General features: G+C 24.5%; 1 protein-coding gene across 3 annotated transcripts; it reads left to right on the top strand.

Moving 5' to 3' along the window:
• The first annotated feature begins 1,977 nt into the window (after window positions 1-1,977).
• Window positions 1,978-20,120, top strand: Mid1 (calcium-permeable channel component Mid1). 3 transcript variants are annotated; one of them, XM_011498680.1, is made up of 6 exons: window positions 1,978-2,260; window positions 3,124-3,432; window positions 5,044-6,590; window positions 14,828-15,050; window positions 15,782-15,985; window positions 19,265-20,120. In XM_011498680.1, exons 3-6 carry the CDS (start codon window positions 5,487-5,489, stop codon window positions 20,104-20,106), a joined length of 2,373 nt encoding a protein of 790 aa, XP_011496982.1. In that variant the 5' UTR covers window positions 1,978-2,260; window positions 3,124-3,432; window positions 5,044-5,486; the 3' UTR covers window positions 20,107-20,120. The 3 variants fall into 3 exon arrangements, with proteins under 3 accessions (XP_011496982.1, XP_011496983.1, XP_011496981.1); XM_011498681.1 differs by having other exon boundaries at window positions 1,978-2,271; XM_011498679.1 differs by lacking the exon at window positions 1,978-2,260 and having other exon boundaries at window positions 2,355-3,432.
• The last annotated feature ends 1,229 nt before the right edge of the window (window positions 20,121-21,349 follow it).

Here is a 21,349-nt window from a genome sequence, read left to right as displayed (position 1 = left end):
TTATTTTTATCTACATGTATATACACAAATCTAATAAATAGAAATAACAGATTAAATATGCAGAAGTGTCTGCATTACACCAGCAGAGAAGGAATAATTTTCAGGTGGAATAATGGTAAAAATGAAGATTCTTTATAAGGTTTCCAAAGTTGTATATATATTATAAATAGTATTATATATTATATTAGATAGTATTCTAGGTAGATAGATAAATAGATAGGTAGATAGAGATAGTGTGAGAGAGAGAGAGAGAGAGAGAGAGAGTGAGAGCGTGGAGAGAAAATGATAAAGGAGGGGGCGACGAATGAGAGCTAATATGGAATAAGAAGTTAAAAAATGGAATGAGAATGTATGTACCAAAAATCGATGAATGATGTTAGTGCGAATAAAAGATAGTTATAATGGATCTCGGAAGTAATTCTTGATTTCTCTAATTTTATCTTATCTTTCTCGTTCTCTATATATACCTAATAGCACAAATGCATACATATATATGCATATATATTTTACCTCTACTTGACTTTATAACATAAAAGAAACAGCAAACAATGATTGAAGGGCGATGAGAAATCAGAAAAAAAATTAATAAAATTATAAAATATAAAAATATTTGGATAAATCAAATATAAAATTTATTCCTATAAAAAATTAAAGAAAAACACTTTCATTAATTTTTGTAGTCATTTTATCTTAATTCTATCATTTTAGTTTTTTATTTCTATTTCTTCATATTCTATACTCATATTTCTATTTAAATAGATTTACGCAGACTTTTTACGATTATGAAATAAACGATACGGATGGAATATTTGTAATACATGCATTTTCTCTCTTTCTCTTTGTTAATAATTATGTAAAAATGAATTGGTATATCTTTACTTTCATCTCATTTCTTTTATTTGCGGCATTACTTCCGTTTCTTACCTTTCACTATAACAAAGTTTTTATGTAAAAACATTCAAGCGTGCAGTTATTTTTTATAATTTTTATTATTCTTCAATTATTAATATTTCTTTTTTTTCAAGAAAAATTTTTAATTAGATTTTATATTGGACATAGATGTTCATTAATATTATTAAAGTAAATATAAATTGTGAGAATATGCCAAAAGTTCTACTTATGCAAAAATATAGAGAAGAGTGCTAAAATACACAATAAAGAAGCTATGTGTACTAATAATCGAGCGAACCAAATTTTGTTAGTGCTTTATGACCTCTTCTCTATGAAATTTTCGTTTTCTTTTTGTGTGAACGTTGTTGTTTAATTATTATATTATGAAGTTCGTAGATAGATAGATAAGTAGGTAGGTAAGTGGGTAGACACAGAGAAAAAGAGAGAGAGAAGGAAAAGACTGCGTATGCGCGAGTTTCGGATTCTAGGCCAGCAGTAAGCTACATTTTCTAAGCAGTAGTAGTCGAGCGACAAGGTGATGCTTACCGGTAGTGGCATCATAATATAACGCACACCGGGATATATACAAACAAAACTTGCTTTAGGATTTTCTACTTTCTCTTTATTTTCCTCACGTTCTCAATTCATCTTCTCTGTCTGATACTCTCTTTCTATCTTTACTCGTTCTATTACGTAAATATCTATTCATATACATAATTATTTCTCTTTCGCTTTTCGTTTGATCGAGCCCGCGTTAATCAATTCACTAAAACACAAACATATATAGCAATTTAGGTAATCATCTATGAATAAAAAAACAACCGTATAACGTGGATGCCTAGTTGATCGATGATGACAATAAACTAAAAGATGAACACGCTAACTGGCTGGCATTTAGTGCATTGCTAATACGATGTATGCGTTTGTAAAATTTGTCATTCATTGTTTTGATTTGCTGTAATGCCATATACCATTTTTAAGTATTATTACTTCTAAATATCGATTTTGGTTATCTTAAATTTATTTAAAAACTCTACGATTATTACAAGTGGGAACGAAATTATAATGAAAAAATGTATCTATTTTTTCTTTCTTTATATTATAGGAGTGTACAGCAGTCGCGGCATCTCGCGTTTACTTTGTGATTTCCCGCGGAAGGAACGTCAAGGAAAAAGGAAAGAGAAGGAAAGTTATACACATAGGATGTGTCTGTGAATGTGAGAAAGAGCGAGGGAGAGGACGAAAAGAGTAAAAGATGGATTCGTCCGAGTAAGTCGAAAACCGCCTTGTCGATTTAATAGATCCACAGTAAAGAATCAAGTTAGAGGCAGTTCAAAAGACGCATACACAGAGGGAAAGAAAGTACCAAGTGAGTAGAAAGTAAGAACAATATTAAAATAATACTAAGAAAGAAAAGATAAATACAAATTTATACAGACAAAAATTCAAAAAGAGAACGAGAGGTAAAAATATTTGTAAAATATAACATAGAGAAAAATTGAATAATATATATAAAAAGAGGCTATAATTGCATCGTGTGGAAGTGCACGCGCGCGAATGTGGTTCAATATTCCCAATGGTGTCAACGAAATGTAAGATAGAAAGACAAGAAAGGCAATCGACATTTTAGCCGCGGATGATTCCACTTACACATAACCTCACTTATTTCGACACTTATGCATACTATATGATAAATAATAATTGTACATGTGCATTTGCAAATACAATTTTTGTAATGCACATATTAAAGTCAAGTTGACCAACGTATGTCTAATTAACAGTTTCATTTGAGAATCGAGCATATATATACATGTATGAATACGTGTGCGCGTGTATATAAATAAATATATATAGACGTAAAAATGTAAACGATGAAGTTCTATAAACAGAGAAAATATACATGAGAGAGAGAGAGAGAGAGAGAGAGAGAAAGTGGTAAAAGAACATATTAAAAAATAAACTTTACACCTAGTCTTCATTTCGATCTTTTTGGAGGGGTGTGTCAAATCGCCGTTTTTGTACTAGTGGCTCCCTAAAGGAAAAACTATAATACAATTGAAATATGTAAGAGTGCCAATGAAAATATTAAAAAATTCGAAACCCATAAAAGTTTAAAAGAAAAAAAATAAGGTTAGGATAACTGAGAAAAATGAATACAGGTAGATGTGTAAGATAAAAGAAGTAAAACAATAACTGGAGTGGAGAAAAAAATAGTGTTGTGTCATGATGCAGAATGAAACCTGTTGTCCTGTCCTGGGAGCTCACGAATTTCGGCAGGGTTTCTACTGCTTACTGCCGTGGAGTACAAGCAAAATTTCATCAGTCTGTCGTCCACATTTGCAGCAAGTGTTACAACAATATTGCAATTGTTGTCAGCAGGTATTTTCCAACAACACAGACAGATATTTACAACAGAAACTTTATCAGTGGTTCAACCCTCATCAATTGGACAGAGCAAAAGAGTACACCATTGCCCTACTTCTTCTTGGTATATCAATCAAGTACTACAACAGTGCACACACCAATCTCTAACACCTGCAGGTATAAAACAGACCCTATTCTTTTCTATCATATTTTTTGTTTTTGATTTTGGATTTATAACTGTGATATCAATGATGACTAAATATATTATATTTTCATAAATATTATTTACTTTAATATGCTTTTTATATTATATACCAAATATTAAAATATCAAGTAATTTATATTAATTCTAAGAAAAATAAATTTATAACCAAATATTTATATAAATTTGTTTGGTTTAACAACGTAATACTTCTATTTAAACTGAGGGATATATTAAATATGTTGAATATATACTAAATTAAATATGTTGTAATAAAAGGAAATAGAAGAATTGAAGTATGATATTGTAATTGTAATTGAACTCAATAATTCATAATAATTTTATGAGAGAAAATTAGTTTTTATGTATATTTTTTTAACTAATTTTAAGATTCTAATTAATTAAATGTTTATACTATTTATATACTTAATTTATGTAAGGAAGTAGAATATACAATAAGTTGAATATACAAATATGATAGATAGATCATAAATCAAATAGAAATAGAATATACAAATATATACAAGATTTATATCAAAATTAATTTTTATGATACATTCGTAGTCAATTTTAACAATCACTTATTATTTTAAAAATTAGTATACAAATTTTTGAATATTTACATCTCTTACATATATTTTATATTTTTTATGTCAATACACAATAATTTTTAAAAAACAACATAATTAATAAAACATAGATCTTAGTTATAAATTGAAATATTTTTAACATGGTTTTTGGGTCATTAAAAGTAACAACATATTTTAAGAAAATTATTCCAAGGTAATATATTTATTATATTAATTAATATAATATATTCATTTTAAATTAGATTGATCAGTAGCTGCATAATTTAAAAATTTTACTTATTTTAATGTATTTTCAACATTTATTATTATTATTATTATTATTTTATAATTAATTTTTATTTTAGTTTTAAAAATTATTGAAAAAATAAAATAATAAATTCTCAAAAACAATATAGTAAATAAATTTTTTTATATTATATTTCATTTACTTCTTTAGCTTCTTAATTGTCTTATGAGGAATTATTATTAAACTCCTAATAAGTACCTTTTTATATAATATCATTATATCTTATTTTAATGTTTTATATTATTAGTAGTTGAGTAGAATATTTAAAAATTAAATTATGAATATTTTAATTTCGAATTTATTGCTGTAATCTTAACAGTTGATACAATTGAATAATTTTATATTTTAAAAGCAATGGTAGCGCGACATTAAACTATTTAATTGCTTATTAATTTGTACTTATAATTAACAGTCTGTAGCAATAAGCATCTAATCGAAATTTATAAAAATTAATTTAGATAATCTATCCATTTTATAATAATTTAATATTATTTTTTTAATACATATGATTAAGATAAAATTATACTATAAATAATTTTAAATTTACAATTATCATATTAAATTTAAATATTTTATGTTTATAGATATAAAAAAACATGTATACATTATAAAAAAAACAAAATCATGGATATATTAAAATTAATGCTTCAAAATTTTAATTATTTTTTTAATTAATTACAGTACAATAATAGTTATACGTTTTTTTATAGGTGCACATCGTCAGTGTTCGGAAGCGCTCGATGTTATTATCATCACTGGACGAGTATTGCAAGGGTTCGATGTACCAGGGGAATTTCTAAGAGTGTCACTGACTCAAAGCTTACCTCACACGGACATATGTTCCAGATGCCCGGTATGCTCAAGTCAAGCGGAGCTTATTCAATCGAACAAAATCATAAATTTGTATTGGCGATACTATTATCATTTTCATTGCCAAAATCAAAATTATCAGAATTTTTCGGCTTATCGAATAATTTACAGAACAGAAATAAAAGTTGTACGTCACAATATCAACAATGCGAAGAACGAAATAAGCGCCGAGCTTTTTGGCAGCAATGCCGAGACGCTATACGTGGCCGCGGCAGCTCGTTGGCCTGCGACCCGCAAGCTGCAAGCAAAGCGGGACTTGTCTAGAGTCCTTGCATTGGCGCTCATGCGATTCGACGCCTGTCCCACAATTAACCGAGCCACGGGACCGTTCGTATTAGCAGTATCAGCATCCAAACGACAAACAATACTATCGTTATCACCGCTACTACCGCTATCACAACCACACTTACCACCAGTACCATTGTTAGCTTCAACAGTAACAACAGCCACTACGACCAAAACGACGGAAAGTCACGATAGGGATGATGTGGCCCCTAAACGCTCAATTACTGCCTTGGCTGAGAAATCGCCATTTAGTGACGAGAAGACATTTGCTGCTCACAGCACTGCCTTTAAAAGGAGTCGACGCGTTGAGTGGTACTCTCAACCGATTTTGTTCATGCTTTATTTATTAGCGTTGCTACTGGAGATGTCTGGTCGTCACTGTGCTGTGGCAGGAGTTGAAACAACATTCAACTTGAGTTCGATGTCACTTGACAACAGTAAAAGCGGAGTGGTAGAGGAACAACATCCTTACAACGAATACATTTGGGAGCTGAACCAGTTGAACCCGTGGCTGTCGGCGTGCGATCTGGCAGGACCGGCGCCCGCTGATCTCCAGGGTAGTTGTGGGCCTCCGGAAGTGCCAAAAAATTGTCCAGCCCCTTGCAAAAAATTACATGAACGTATGGATAATTTAAGCCTGTTTGACGATGTTATGAAATCATTGAAATACATTGGAAATACAACATTGGCGCACCGTAAAACACAGCAAAAGAAATCGTCAAATGGTGAAGAAACGACGATAGCTCCGGAACAGTGCCTTTTTTACCTCGAGGAGTCGCATAAACAAGATGTCTGTCGAGAAGACTTTGGCCAAGCCAGCTCCTGGAGTTTTATGAGCCCACGAGAAAATCGATATTGGTTAATGAGCGGTCTGCGTTTGAGGCATTGCTGCGAGCATGCAGCAGTGAACGCCTTGGCGCCTGGCAAAGGTGGACCGTTTGAAGCTGTACTCAATGGTGGCGATGGTTGTGTGAAAGCTATGGAAAAGTTACTTTTAGTGGATGCACTTGCCGCTAGATTACACTGCGAGTTCGAAGAAGTACTGGCTCGTTATGACTGCGGTCAGTCTTATTCCGTCATTCACAATTGCACCCACTGCAAGGTCAGTCTCTTATTAAATAAAATTTTCTATTTATAACCTGATATATTAAAAACTAATATTTTTAGACAATTATTTTACACAAATTTTATTTAAATAAAATTGATGTGTGTATAGATATGTATATATTTAAATATATAGTAATATATTTTAACGAAAATTTAAAAACGAATTATTTCTTAAAAAACCTAATTATTAATTTTTCAATAAAACAATAACGATGTTAGTGCTTTTTGTGAATTATTTAACATAATTCAATATATTAATAATTTTAAATTTTTAATTCTTTTAAACCTTTGTAGTTATTAAAATTATTTTTAAAAACAAATAATGCTTGAATAATATTTATTGTATAAATTTATTATTCTAATAGAATCATCTCACATGGAGTACAAATTTAATCATATTTGTCTTTTTAATATAAATCTAAATTTAAAATAAATATTATTTTTCTAATACAATGTATCATTATAATTTTTAAATTATAGTTTCACTTAACAAGTGCATTTCAAAATATAAAAGTTAATTATTTTTATTGACCAGTATGTAGTGATTTAAAATATTCTTACACCATTCCAATTTTATTTATTTAAAGATTTAATCATTTTTACATGGTATTATAATTTATACATAAGTAAATTTATGAAAAATAGAACTCTAAATAATTTAATAATAAAATGTTTTAAACTATACATCATTTGAAAAAAAATATTTATTAAATTAGAAAAACTATTATTAAATTTAAATGTATAAACATACTATTCTAATTACTATTATTTTACAAATTAATTTAATCGACTTATTAAGGACAATAATAAAAATGAATTAAAAGTGTACTAGTAAGTCTCAGAAAATATATAATTCTTAGTTTTTTAATACTGCATTAGAACATGTAATTTTTAAATGTAGTAATGTTATTGATTCTTTCACTTCATAAAGTAAACTTGTAGCTTTTCGTTATTTTAAATTATAATTAAAAATATACACAATTTACATTGAGAAGTATAATATATATTTAATTCATATAAATAGTATTATGTTTTGTAATTATTAATGAATAATATTTCACAGAATAACTTTATATTTAAGTTCTATTCAATGAATAATTCAATGAGGAGAAAAGAAATAGAAATTGAGAGATAAAGATGAACAGAAATAGAGATATAATGGAGAAAATATTAAGGCAGAGATAGATTATGGTTTTAATTTTTTCAACTTAGATCTATTTTTTTTTTTCATGTTTGACACAGTTTTTTTATATTCAGAACAGATGATGTAGTGATATTATGACTATTATTACTATGTACCATCATTTGTACCCAGCTTTATAGCTAAAACTGAATATATATTATTTGTTATTATATGTTATTATTATATGTTATTATTATATGTTATAACTAAATATATATTTGGACAACAAATCAGACAAAGAAGAAAGCTCATTTTTCAGTTAATCTATTGCTTTCCAGATTTGTTAAATTATTTATGGTTCATTTAATTTAATAACTAATTTACAATATTTAAATAAAAAATTATAAGATTTTAATAATAAGATTTTAAAAGTAATATAAAAAATTAATAAGATTAATAAACTTAATTCATTAAAAATTTACTTTAATCGATTATATTATCTTTATTTTTTACACTTTACGTTTTAAAGTATGTTGCACTTTTTACATATTAATTATTACAGAAAATCAAGACCTTCCTCACTAATTCTCAATATTCTATCTTATATTCATTTATTCTATTTTCATAATAAATTTTTCAGATTATACCTGAATAACCAACTAAAGCGCAAAAATATCGGTCACAGTACGTGCTTAAGTGTCATGAGTGATGTAATACTGATTTTCTTTCTTTTTTTTCTAACTGACCTTTGGTACTTTTATTTTATTTTTATTTTTTCATGAATTCGCGAAGTCAGCACGACTATCGACAACAATGGTATACAACCTACGGCCACCTAATTAAGTGTTCCTTATTAAGAGAATGAGAACGTGTCGTCGACAACGTTTTCTACTGCTTCTGTTGATATTCTGTTTCATTGCTGCTCTTTCATATTAATTTTTTAAATAACATTTTTATTTAATAATTTTCTATTCTTAAACTGACTATTTTTATTATTTTTTTCAACGTTTTTTTATGCAATTTATGCCATTACAATTATTGAGAAAAATTGAAATATATATTATGGATTTATAGCTTTAATTATATAAATACTTAAATAAGATGAAAAACTTTGTATTTCATAAATAGATGACGCTCTGTGCTTGCATTAACAATGGAGTAACATAATGTTATTTATTAATGTATTGTTAAATTTTTAAACAACTATATGATTTAATATAGTTTGAGCAGCTTAACAAAGCGGAAATGAGAATTATACTAAAAACAAACAAATTAGAAATTGGAGTCTTTATTAAATACTTTTTTTAAAATTCAATATGATAAAAATTTTTATAAGAGTTTGGTACAATATTTGAAGAGACTTATTCATGAAAATAAAGTTAAAAACACATCAAGTGTTAACACTTGATTGGTATAAACGCATTGAATGGTATAAAATGTTTTAACGAAAAATTATGGAAAAAGTGTTTAAAATCATTCTTGTAAATCAGCAAATAAAGTAAGTAAATTAACAGTAATTTTAGGTGTATCAATAAAAATCAATTTTTACTAATTTGGTTATGTAAATTTTCTATTTTAGATTAGTTCGTAACAATGTGGGAAAAAAAATTATAGTTAGAATTAGTTGCTGTATCACTTAGGTTTAACTCAGAATGCATCTCATATTTCATTAAATCAATAAATGGTTTAAAAATAAGTAAATATTTTCTATTATTAAGGAACGTACTGCTACAATAAATGACTTCAAAAATTAGGTGCATAATAATCCAAGTAATATTACACAATTTTCGATTACATATATGAAAGTCAATGGTCATTATATTGATCAATCGATCAATGCATATAAATGATGCCTTTTCATGTAAACTATGAACTTTAAGAATGATGAATGTGGAATTTACAATATTTTTTATTATAACCTCTTTAAACTTCGTTTTGTATATTATATAAACATAATTTAAAGATATACAAAATCATATTTATGATTATGAAATAACGAATATATTATTAGCATGAATTTTTTTAAGTCAATTTATAGATTTTTATTAATTAATACCTTTTTAAGTATACCTTTAATATAATTCTTATAAAAAATTTACATATTGCAATTTTATGTACTTAATAAATTATTTCTAAATATGTGATACAAATTTTATCCATTTACATTATATTTTTTTGATCATTTTTTTTATGTCTAATTACATATAAAATTAAAAAGACGGTATAAGAGGTTCCAAATTTATAGAAAAATTATATAAATAATTACTCATAAAAATATTGAGAAATAAAGAAAATTAGTTGGAAAAAAAATTGAATAAAAAATTTTTTAATAAGGTAGTATTTTAAAATCATTTTTAGGCATTAAATATTATCATCGAATTTATCATAATATATAATAATATAATTTATAATCTCTTGAATGTAAAGAAAGTTTGTCAATATAGAAGAATAATATATGTTAGCTATAATCATTATAATGATAGGTAAAAAATAATTCTATTTATATTTAATTTCTTTTTTTTTTGGTTTTATACCATCATTTGAAACATTACATGTAATTACACGTTAAAACATTACACGTAATTATTTATAATTAATATCCTATAATTATATAATTATAAAATTTTATGTCAAACATCTAATTAAATTAACTTTTAAGTATCAAATATTTATGAAATAATATATGAGAAATGAAATATTTTATGTCGATAAATATGAATCTAAATTTCTAGATTTATTTATATTTTATTTATTTATAATAAAAGACGAGGAGAAGGAAACGAAAGAAATTTTTTACTCCATTATAATTCTTCTCTTTCCAGTATTTTTAGATCTAATTATATTAATATAACATTTGTTCAATATAGTTATAATGTTTGGACGGATTAATATTCTAATTCATAAGTTCTTAAATATTTTCATTTAGTATATTAAATTCAAAAGGTATTTATGTCTTATTTTTCAATCTGTATTAATATTAATATCTTTTATATCGATTACATCTGACAAATATGTAATATTCAATATTCATAATTAAAGCAATTTAGAGATTTCAATATAATATCAACAGGTTAATAATAAATTGTAATGCAATTAATGATTAAATATTTTTTACAAAATGACACGCAGTTTAATTTCATTTGTATTACATACACTATTTATATATTCGTTGAATCATACTAAATATTAATTAAAATTTTTATGATTACACAAATACTTTACGAATATAAATTTAAGGAAAGCGGTTAAAATTAATAGCCTTATTAACAATATTTTATATTACATTATATAAAAATATATTCGTAATGAAATATCTATTAATTTTAAATAGAAATTACAAATAATCAATGAAATATTTTTTATAACAACAAGATATTTTTAATATACTATTAAAAACCTTCATTATCACAATAAACACTATAAATATTTTTTTTTAAAGATATGATTTTGTAAAACATGAATTATTATTACTCATAAAACAAATAGAACATAGAATTTTTCAACTTTTTTATTTATAAAGAACAAATATATTTACATTAATGCACATCGACTACAGTTTTCATGGAATTTCCTCGTCTTTATTTTAAGTTCTTTAAGTCCTGGTCTTTATTTTCCTAATTTTTATCTTATATTATGAAAGTATTTAAATTTAAGAAACGTATATAATATAGAGAACTTGAAAATTTAAGTAAAGTAATTTTTTGAAAATTAGAAGCCGAATGAGTATTTCTGAAAATTATCGCAATAGATTTGCTTTAATAATAAATAAAACTTAAAAAGATGGATATAAAAGCCATACACTACCACTCTTTCATATTTCACTCTAATGAATTTATGTATATAAGTAATTGTATATCTGTTATTCGATTATCTTGTTGATTTTAATTTATTGTTATACTACGTTATACTAATTTATTTTTCAAAAATATTGTACATTTGTATGCACTAGCATACTGCCTCTCTCTCTCTCTCTCTCTCTCTCTCTCTCTCTCTCTCTAACTCTATAAACACTATATTTATATTTTTATAAAGTTTTTATAAAATAATTATGTATATTGTATAATTATAATAAATTGTATGAGAAAAGCACCTTTAAAAATTATGTTAACAACTACATTAATATCTAAATCATTGCTGACTATAATTATTGAATTATATAAACATTACTAAAGAAATTACTATCTGCAACATTGTTTTTCAGATCCAAGACAAGCTCATTTTAATCCTTCATTACTGGTTTCAAAAAACATTTATATACTGCATACGATGTAATATGGTGTGATAAAATTTACAGAAATGATAGCAATGAAACATTTATAGAAATGTTTTATATCAATGATCTAAGTATTGTTGGCGATAGTTGATTAGTGAGGACTATGATGTATAGACAAAAAGATTTATTTATAAACATAAATTTATACAGACATCACTTTCATTGCTGTTTGACCAAAATATATATACAAAGCTTTACTACTATTTAAATTTACTTCATAATTTGTTATGAAGAGGAGACTTTAACTTTATAAAGTAATTTTCCATAAAAGTGTAAAACCTACTACAATACAATAAATGTAGAGTTCATTCACAATTTTGATAAAATCATTCAATAGTTTTTTAATAATAATATAACATATGTTACTGATCGGTCTATTACTTTCAATGTACTATAATTATTTTTCTTAATAATTCTTGTGTTATAACGTAATGTCTTATATAGTTTTTCTCACTACGATGACAATTTGGTTACCACGTGTAGACGATCACTTATCAATCGATTTCAATTATTAAATATTATATTCTAATAATTATTTCATATAAACACTAATATGTAGATGATGTAAATAAAAAAATATATATTAATGTATATTAATAGTAGATTATTACAAATGAATTTTTTGTTTTTTAATGTATTATTAAATATACTAATAGTTAGAAAACATAATGTTCTATTTAAATTTATAAATTATTTATTTACTGTTTTAATTAAAATTTATTATATATTATTTATAAGATTTTAAAATAATTTTTAAGTAATTAAAAAAAATCTTTTAACTTATAAGGATTAATATTATATGAAAATATTTAATCTAAAAGTTTGTATAGGTTTTTCGTTGCTTTTAAAATTTTACACTAAAAATCGTAATTATTTTAGTCAGTTGTAAAACTATTTTGTTTAATTTCCATGACAAAACTAAAACCAAATATTTCTATTAGAAATAATTATAGTTTTTAAAAAAATTAATGAAAATAAGCGACTATTCTTAAGGAACTGTATTAAAATTAATTACATAGATCATCAATTAAGCATAAAGTATTTTAGTTTAAGTTATATCTCATGAAAATTTATTATGAATTATATGAAAAAAATTTACATGAAAAAAAAATAATTTTCATATCTATATTTTTTATTTCCTATATTTATAAGTAATAAAATCTGTATTATAATGCAAAAAAAATTATTCAAACAATATGTAAATTGCTAAAATTATGTATATTTTATCTCGATATATTTAAATGTTTAAATCATATAATGCGAAAACAGTCTAATTTCTTCAACAGTTGGTGATTTCCAGTACCAATTATTAACTTTTAGCTACTAATTCTGTGGAATAATAATATGGCAAAGATATTACGATCATAAGAAATTAAAATAAGAAAAAAGAATTCGGTTAAATGTTAACAAGGTAATAAGGTCACTAAGTATAAACATTCTTCAAAATTCAGTCATGATTTTTTACCCTTAGTGCAGCTCTTTTTGCACCCCTAGGAGGAAAAGAATTATATGCAGCAAAGTGCTCTCTTACTATTGTTTCTCTCTAAAAAACAAGAATAGAATTGTGTAAGAGATATTTCGAAAAATTAGTTGAGATTATAATTAAATTTTAAATAATTAATTTTATATTACATTTCTTTTTGAAACTGTTAAAATTAAAGTTATGTCATTATTTAATTTTATCTTTTAAAATTATTATCAAGAATATTGATATTATTACACTATAAATTTTTTAAATACACAATTTTGGTATTCATATTTTTATGTATTTATACAATTTTATCTGAAGGGTTTAATTTGAGATTCGATTTTTTAATTTTCTCTAATATATATTATATAAATTTGCGTAGACATTAAAAGATGAGTAAAAAATAGGAGCGTATCTTATTATTTTGATGTTACCTTATTAATTAATTATATAAAACATTTTTTGGACTTTAACTAAAAAATCGATTCAGTTATTTACTAATACACAAATTCACTAATATACATATATAAAGCGAGTCTGTTATTCATCAAATTTGAAAAGATTTAAAAATTTAATATATGAATAAAAACCTTAACACAAATAAAACATTTATGAAAGCAAAACTATTTCTACAAGGAATAAAATACAACAATATTTAAATATATAAACAAAATTTTGTACATATTTCTCATAGTACATTGTGAAGACAATATGTTACAATATTTCAAAGAATGTATCTTGTATTTTATTATATTTTAATGTATTTTTAATTAAATGTAACTATTGCAATAGTTAAGTACAATAAATTTTTCCAATAAATTAAAATAATTAATACAAATCTAAAAATACTAATAATATATTCGTAACATGTAAAATACTACACAATATTTCAAGTTGGTTTTCGAAAATTGATAATGATAATTAATACTATACTACTAAATAGTACTATAAAATTGTTTTTATCATATTTATATATTATTACCATTTTTACAAAAATACCTTTAATACACCTTATAAAGAGAAAGAAAGAGAGATATATTTTTAAAGAAACTTGTATAATATTGATTTGGAAGTCTCATAATAAAATATTTACATTCTTATGTAAAAATTTTATTTAAAAAGTAAGAACAATCTTAGATGTACTTTTCAAAAATATACATTACCATCGATTTATGTATACTTTATCAAAAAGAATTAAAATAAATCTTTAAGCTGTCATGAAAACACCTAATAATTTAGAATATAGTACTTTCTAAATTATTATGTACCTAAGTAAAATGAAAATTGTATCAACTTTTTATTAATATTAATTTAAAAGCAAAATAACTTACAATATAAGGTAAATATATAATATTTTAATATATATAGGAAGCGTACAGACAATGGGTGTGCAGCTCCCTGGTGCCTTACTTTGCTCACGAAGGGCCACTGGATTTGGAACCCTCAGATAAGTCTTGGACCGGTCGAAGATTACGGCCTTGTCGATCTCTTTGCCAATCTGTAGAGCAACGCTGTCCTTACTTACTTCCAGGAGATCGTGCACCTGCATATCCTACACAATACGCGGGTGAACCTACATTTCTGTGTCGAGGTATAATATGAATAAGGTTTCTTATACTTTTTTTAATATTTGTAATTAGATATATTAAAAACGAAAGCATTGCGAATAATTATTTTTATACATTTTTTAAATAATATACTTATACATTATATTTATGTACTCTCAAAATGTTATATATATCTACAAAATTCAAAATTTTTTTGAAAATACATTATATATTAAATTTTTTTTTAATAAAATTAAAAATTCAATATACAAATTATATTTATTAACATTTCAGTTTATAAAATTAAATATTATTCTATTATTTGAAAATAGTTTAATTTATGTCATAATTTACGTCAAATTACATAATTTATGTGATTTTATGAATGCAAAAGTAATGCAACCTTCTTAAATTCTTAAATTTTATATTTTTTAATCATTATAGAATAAATTATAAACAAGTGTATTAAATTAATTAATTTATACAAATTAATTTATATAATTATTTTTTAATATTTATGATATTTATGTTCTTATTCTATCTATTTTTACTGTTAAAATTGTGAAATAATATAATCTCAACTTCATATTTAATATTATAATTTTATATTGTTATATTAGAGTAATCAGGGCATAAATTATGTTGGCACCCTACTACTCGTAGTTTTGATGCTTCGATTAAAAATTAGAAGAATTTAAATGAAAAAAGTCGAAACGAAAAAATTGATATAATTATATTTAGGCGCTACATTAATATTTTTTTTTTTTTAATTTAGATCCTAATATACCTGAGACGGGCAAACAGGCAACAAGAGCATTACATCCAAATTCCGAGGATGAATGTTGCTTTAAAATTTGTTCAGAAGAGAAGCCAGCATTGGGTATTTGCGCTAATTGTTTAGGCCATATACCTAAGATAGGTTTTAAATATCGTGATCCATCAGTAGCACCTCAGTGTGAGATTATTACATCTTTGTCAGGTAACTAATTTTGAACATAATGTATAAATATCAGAAAATCCTTAAAAGATGCTTCATTTAATTTTTCAGAAAAAAATAATTGGAATTAGGATATATTTTAATCTTGAATTTAATGTTGTAATTGAAACAATCTGAATATTAACTATCTTTGATTCTTTTCTATTTTGCAATTGTTTTTTCTTCTCAGCTATTTGATATTTTATTTGAATTTTTTTACGCTTATTACTTATATAACGTTCTCATACTTATACATACATAAGTACATCCATTTATATATAGTATAATTACGTTGTATTTCTTGCAATGAATTTTTAGCAATATACATGAAAATAAAATGTACTTGTATTCATCATCATCGTGATATAGTCTGTTAATATATGAAATATGGTCAACATTGTGCTATTAAAAAGAGAAATTAAAATAGTATTGAGATTTCAAAAATGATAAAGAGCCAAAACTATATGATTTGTTTTTGGAATATTTTGTTAACTATGCTACTAAGAGCCTTACAGAAAAATCATTTTAATACATACAGTTTAGAAATTGTACATTACTAACAGCACATTTGTTTTATTTAAACTAATAACTTTCTTGTATTAACAGTAACTGATAAAGAGTCAAAATTGATAACAGCAGTAAAGTTTAATATCACTTATCTAAGAATCATATACGAAAAAATAATCTATATTAGGGTCTAATTAAAAAGAGGGAAAAATAGTTATTAAGACTTTTTTCATTTAGACACCTGCTACGGCAATCGCGTACATATAATCTACAAGGAATAATTATTTATTTCTGAAATGTTCTATAATATTGTATTTCCATTAAAAAAAATTTCTTTTCTTATAATTTAATTACTGAAATTCTTTGTCGTTTGTATTATATTACGTGTATATTAATTTAATTAGAATTATATGAATAATAAATAAACCTATTATATATATCTATATATATAAATTTATTTCTATTTTCAATATATTCTATGTGGAAAAAACTTATTTAAATTATAGTTTATCCCTTCATAAAAAATAATGTCCATTATAATAATAATAAGTAAAAAAAAATTAACTATGTAAAATGTCTTATTGTAGTATTCAAATAACTTTCATTGATTTTCTAATAAGCTATTTAAGCAAACATCTTTGAAAGATATCTTTTATTTTATAAAAATATTATTTATAGCTCTAGTCTCTATAGAAATGTTATTTTTCAACATAAAATATTCAAAATAGACTATTTTTAATTGTACTTAATTTACAGAACATCAATTTTTTTAATTTTAGATTAAATAGATTAACATAATATAATATATGCATTAAACATACAATTTTTATACGTTTGTCTTAATTTAATTTGTGCTTAATTACTATATAATTTAGTTTAAAATTTAATTTTTAAATTCAAAGTTAATTCTTCAAAGTTTCAAAGTTTATTCAAATTCAATTTAAATTTAGTCTTTTCTGTTAAATTACACTTTAAATTATTGTCATTGTATCAATAAGATTTTCACATTTTACTTGATGAAGTTAGTACATTTTCTATTATTATCTAATTTGTCTCACCTGTAAAAGTACCATAGAATAATATTTCGAAGAGGAAAAAGTAATTACCGGGAGACAACTGTGTCGCTGAACGCGCTAAGTACATTAAGTCCGGATAAAGTTGAATTTATTCAAGAGCAATCGAGACAAACCGTGATTGATGAGCCGTTAAGAGCGATCGAAACAAGCTTATGGATAATGTCAATAAGTTCAATAAGCCAAATTTATTGAAATAAATTGAGTGAAAAAAAAACTTGAGGTTTTTTGAAACTCATTGAACTTGAATGATGCAGTAATTGTTTTACCTGTCTCGATATTCAGTTACGTTACAACACGTTTTGTGCCACTAGTGTTGAAAGCTCGAAGTTTAAGTTAAATATAAACAAAATGATAAAATCAGTTAGTCACTGCAGGAAAAATATTCGATTTACATTTCGCATCCACATATATCCACACGCATTGAATTACCGACGTAGAAAATTCGTAAAGTTAATCAACTCTCAACAGTTTGTACGTGAATAATATGACACTTATTCCCTATACAATATATTACGCAAGATATTTCAAAACCATTATATTTCATCAATAGTCGTTCAGATTTTTTGTAATAATTAGCCTAAATGGCTATCATCTATGATGGGTTGCGTTTACATTAAAATTGAAATTTCATTGTAGATGTATACTTTTCAAGTACAACATATACAATACATTATGAGCACAAATACATGACAAGCTCGAAGGATCCAAGGGTAAAGTTTTGTAAATTATAACGTAAAATTAAATTAATACTTAATAAGGATATATTAAGTTTAAAGAAATCAACTAGATTTCTTTCGTATAGTCGATTATTAAAGTATTATTATCAAATAAAATATGAGTTTGATATGGAATTATATCAAGTATTTATTTATTAGCTTGATTTCTCAGATTTGTATTTTAAATGTTCAACATAATTAATTATACTTTAATAAAAATGAAAATAAATATATCTTTATTTACATCAAACTTTGTTTTATACAATTATTAAGTATTATTTAATAAGTTAATCTAATTTGTTGACTGGAGTAACAGATTTTTAATTAATAAAGTTATTTGAAACAATAGATTTACATATGCTACTACATATATTAGGTATTCGAATGTTACTTACAAAGATTTTGATAATGAATTGAATTTGAATCTGTTTAATTATAATATAATTAAATATATATTTATATTATCTAATTCAGGAAATATAATGAAATATAATGATGTACGCTGCGTGTAAAAGTTTTTTGTAGGATCATATAGTAGTTTTACTTCATGTTAATTATATTAATTTCACATAAATAAATAAATATCTACAATTGTATTTTTTATTTTAGTTTATTAATCTAAAATATTAAATAGTTATTGATATAAATGCTAGAAATACTCATATTTTACTTAAGTAAAGATGTTAATATATTATTTTCAAACTCGTTGCTTCTTCATTTCATTACGAAATTAATTTTATTATAATTATTATTAATCTTATTATAAAAACTTAAAATATTTCATACTAATTAAAATTAATTTCAATTCCTTTCGTCGTTATATTGTAATTATAAATACTTTAATGTTTATGTAAGGATATTTTTACTCTTATTTAAAAGATATCACGGTCGATCTTTTTTTTACTTATGCATTATTATCTAACTTATAATATTCATTAATGTAAATATAATATATAAAAAATAAATTTTTCCTTATATTATAGGTCAACAACAAGCGCAGCCCACACTGCAACAATTATCACTATGCGGTAGTGGTGGAATTGGTTCAATGATTGACAATGAAAATTCGGTTTTTGTTGATTCATCAGTCTCTTCTCTACTTTCGGACTTATCGAGCAAAACATCACTACCAATTACCACCAATTCCGTTAGCGCAAGCTCGTCATCAACATCTATCGTGAAATCATCATCGGTACCATTGTTATGTTTCTTTTCGCTTTGTAATTTATTTTTTTGTAGTCAATATGCAACGAATCATTTACTTGGAATCACTAATATTATGAAATACTTTGAAAGTCTTTGTACATCTTTCATTGAAATCTTCAAACTATTTCTTATAGAATTGTTATCGATTTTAAATTATTTTCTTCAAGATTGTAGTTTTAATTACCTAAACAATATTCATGGACATTTTCATCTTATGATACAGCTTAACGCCTCGTTTAACTTTCTTACTGCTTTGATTTCAATGACTAAAAATGGTATAGTTATTGCAGAGCGATATGTATATCAAGGATACCGATGCTACTATTATTATTGTTATCGATGGTGGCTTTGGCCTCGTCGTTGGAAGAATTTCATCTTACATAGATACAGTTTGTATAGATTCTGTAGTATCAAAGAATATTGTTGCCTCTGGTGCTATTGGTGCTGGCTTTGGCCACATAGGTGGAAGAAGAAAGAATTCAGAATTATTTTAAATAAGGATCGTATTTACTTATCTCTAAAATCGCGGAAAAAACGTCGACGGAAAATGCGTTTTAACGCGTTTTGTCGTAAATTTGACCTTGTCCGATCTACCTCTTGTTGTAGAGAATCTCCATAATCAAAATTTAGAAACCATCATAATCTTTTACGTTTCTAATTATTTATAATTTAATTTATATTATTAATTAAATAGCATTTATAACATACATTTATAAAACTTATAATTTAATTTTCCATTTTAGTTCTTTTTATTGAAAAAATAAAGGAGGTAAAATAAAAATTAATAAAATTGATCAGTAATTGAACGAGTACTTGATAAATGGTAAATAATACTGGGAATATTACTAATAAACAATAATACAATAATAATTATTGATAAATAATTAATGCATAATTCAGAATAGATGTTGTGGATGAATGTAAAAAGAAAGTCAATGAGTGTATAAGAGAAAGATGCAATATGTAAAAATATGCTGCACAGATTAATAAACAAACTTATGATAAAAGGTATTGCATTTGACATGATCTGTAATATGCTAATAATGTTATTATTATATATATATATTGTTATATACGATAAGATATTTGTTAAATTTTTTGACCATGAATGAGTGAGAAAATGATAATATTTCAACATTTCAATAATTCAAGCTCGTATAGGTGACGAAAAAGTCGAAGGAAATCAAATCGTATTCAGAACACAATTAAGATTCAATAAATTGTGATGCAGTAACATAACATGTATGAAATAAGACATCTAATTAACTGTAATGTTATTTATGCACGTAGCTGGAGATATATCCCTTGATTCATGATTACTCTCTTTCTCTCTTCTCTGCTAAAAAGTAGGCAAAATAATCTGTTAGAGGCATTAACATTTAAGCAAATAATAATAATTTATGTATATGTATTTTATGTTTGTAATAATATTAATAATTGTATATGAAAGAGTACATAATTGATTCTATGAACACATTCCTCAAAAGGGAACAGAGGGGAAACATTTATTTCAATAACTTATAAAAGTAGCTGAGGAAACCTGAAATACAGGTGCAAATTAAAATTTTATATAGTATGAACTAATTTTTTATTACATTCTTTATAAGAAACAGATACAAATTTATAATAATATTATAATTTTCTTAACATACAAAATACTGATATTAAATTTTATTATATTTTTTTAATAAAATATGACACTGTTATCGTTAGATTAAATTAATTAATTTTATAAAAAACTATAGAAATGTTTCCGTAAAATATTGATATTACTAATAATAAATATTCGTATAAAAAATACATAAAATGCGTTGTTAATGTTTAACTTTTTTGTATATTAAAAGAAATAGCACTTATATAAA

This window comes from Ceratosolen solmsi, unplaced genomic scaffold (genome assembly GCF_000503995.2).
Source record: "Ceratosolen solmsi marchali unplaced genomic scaffold, CerSol_1.0 scaffold30, whole genome shotgun sequence".
Classification (NCBI taxonomy): domain Eukaryota; kingdom Metazoa; phylum Arthropoda; class Insecta; order Hymenoptera; family Agaonidae; genus Ceratosolen; species Ceratosolen solmsi.
Note: the sequence above shows the minus strand (reverse complement) of the source record. Positions and strands in the feature narration are given on the sequence as shown.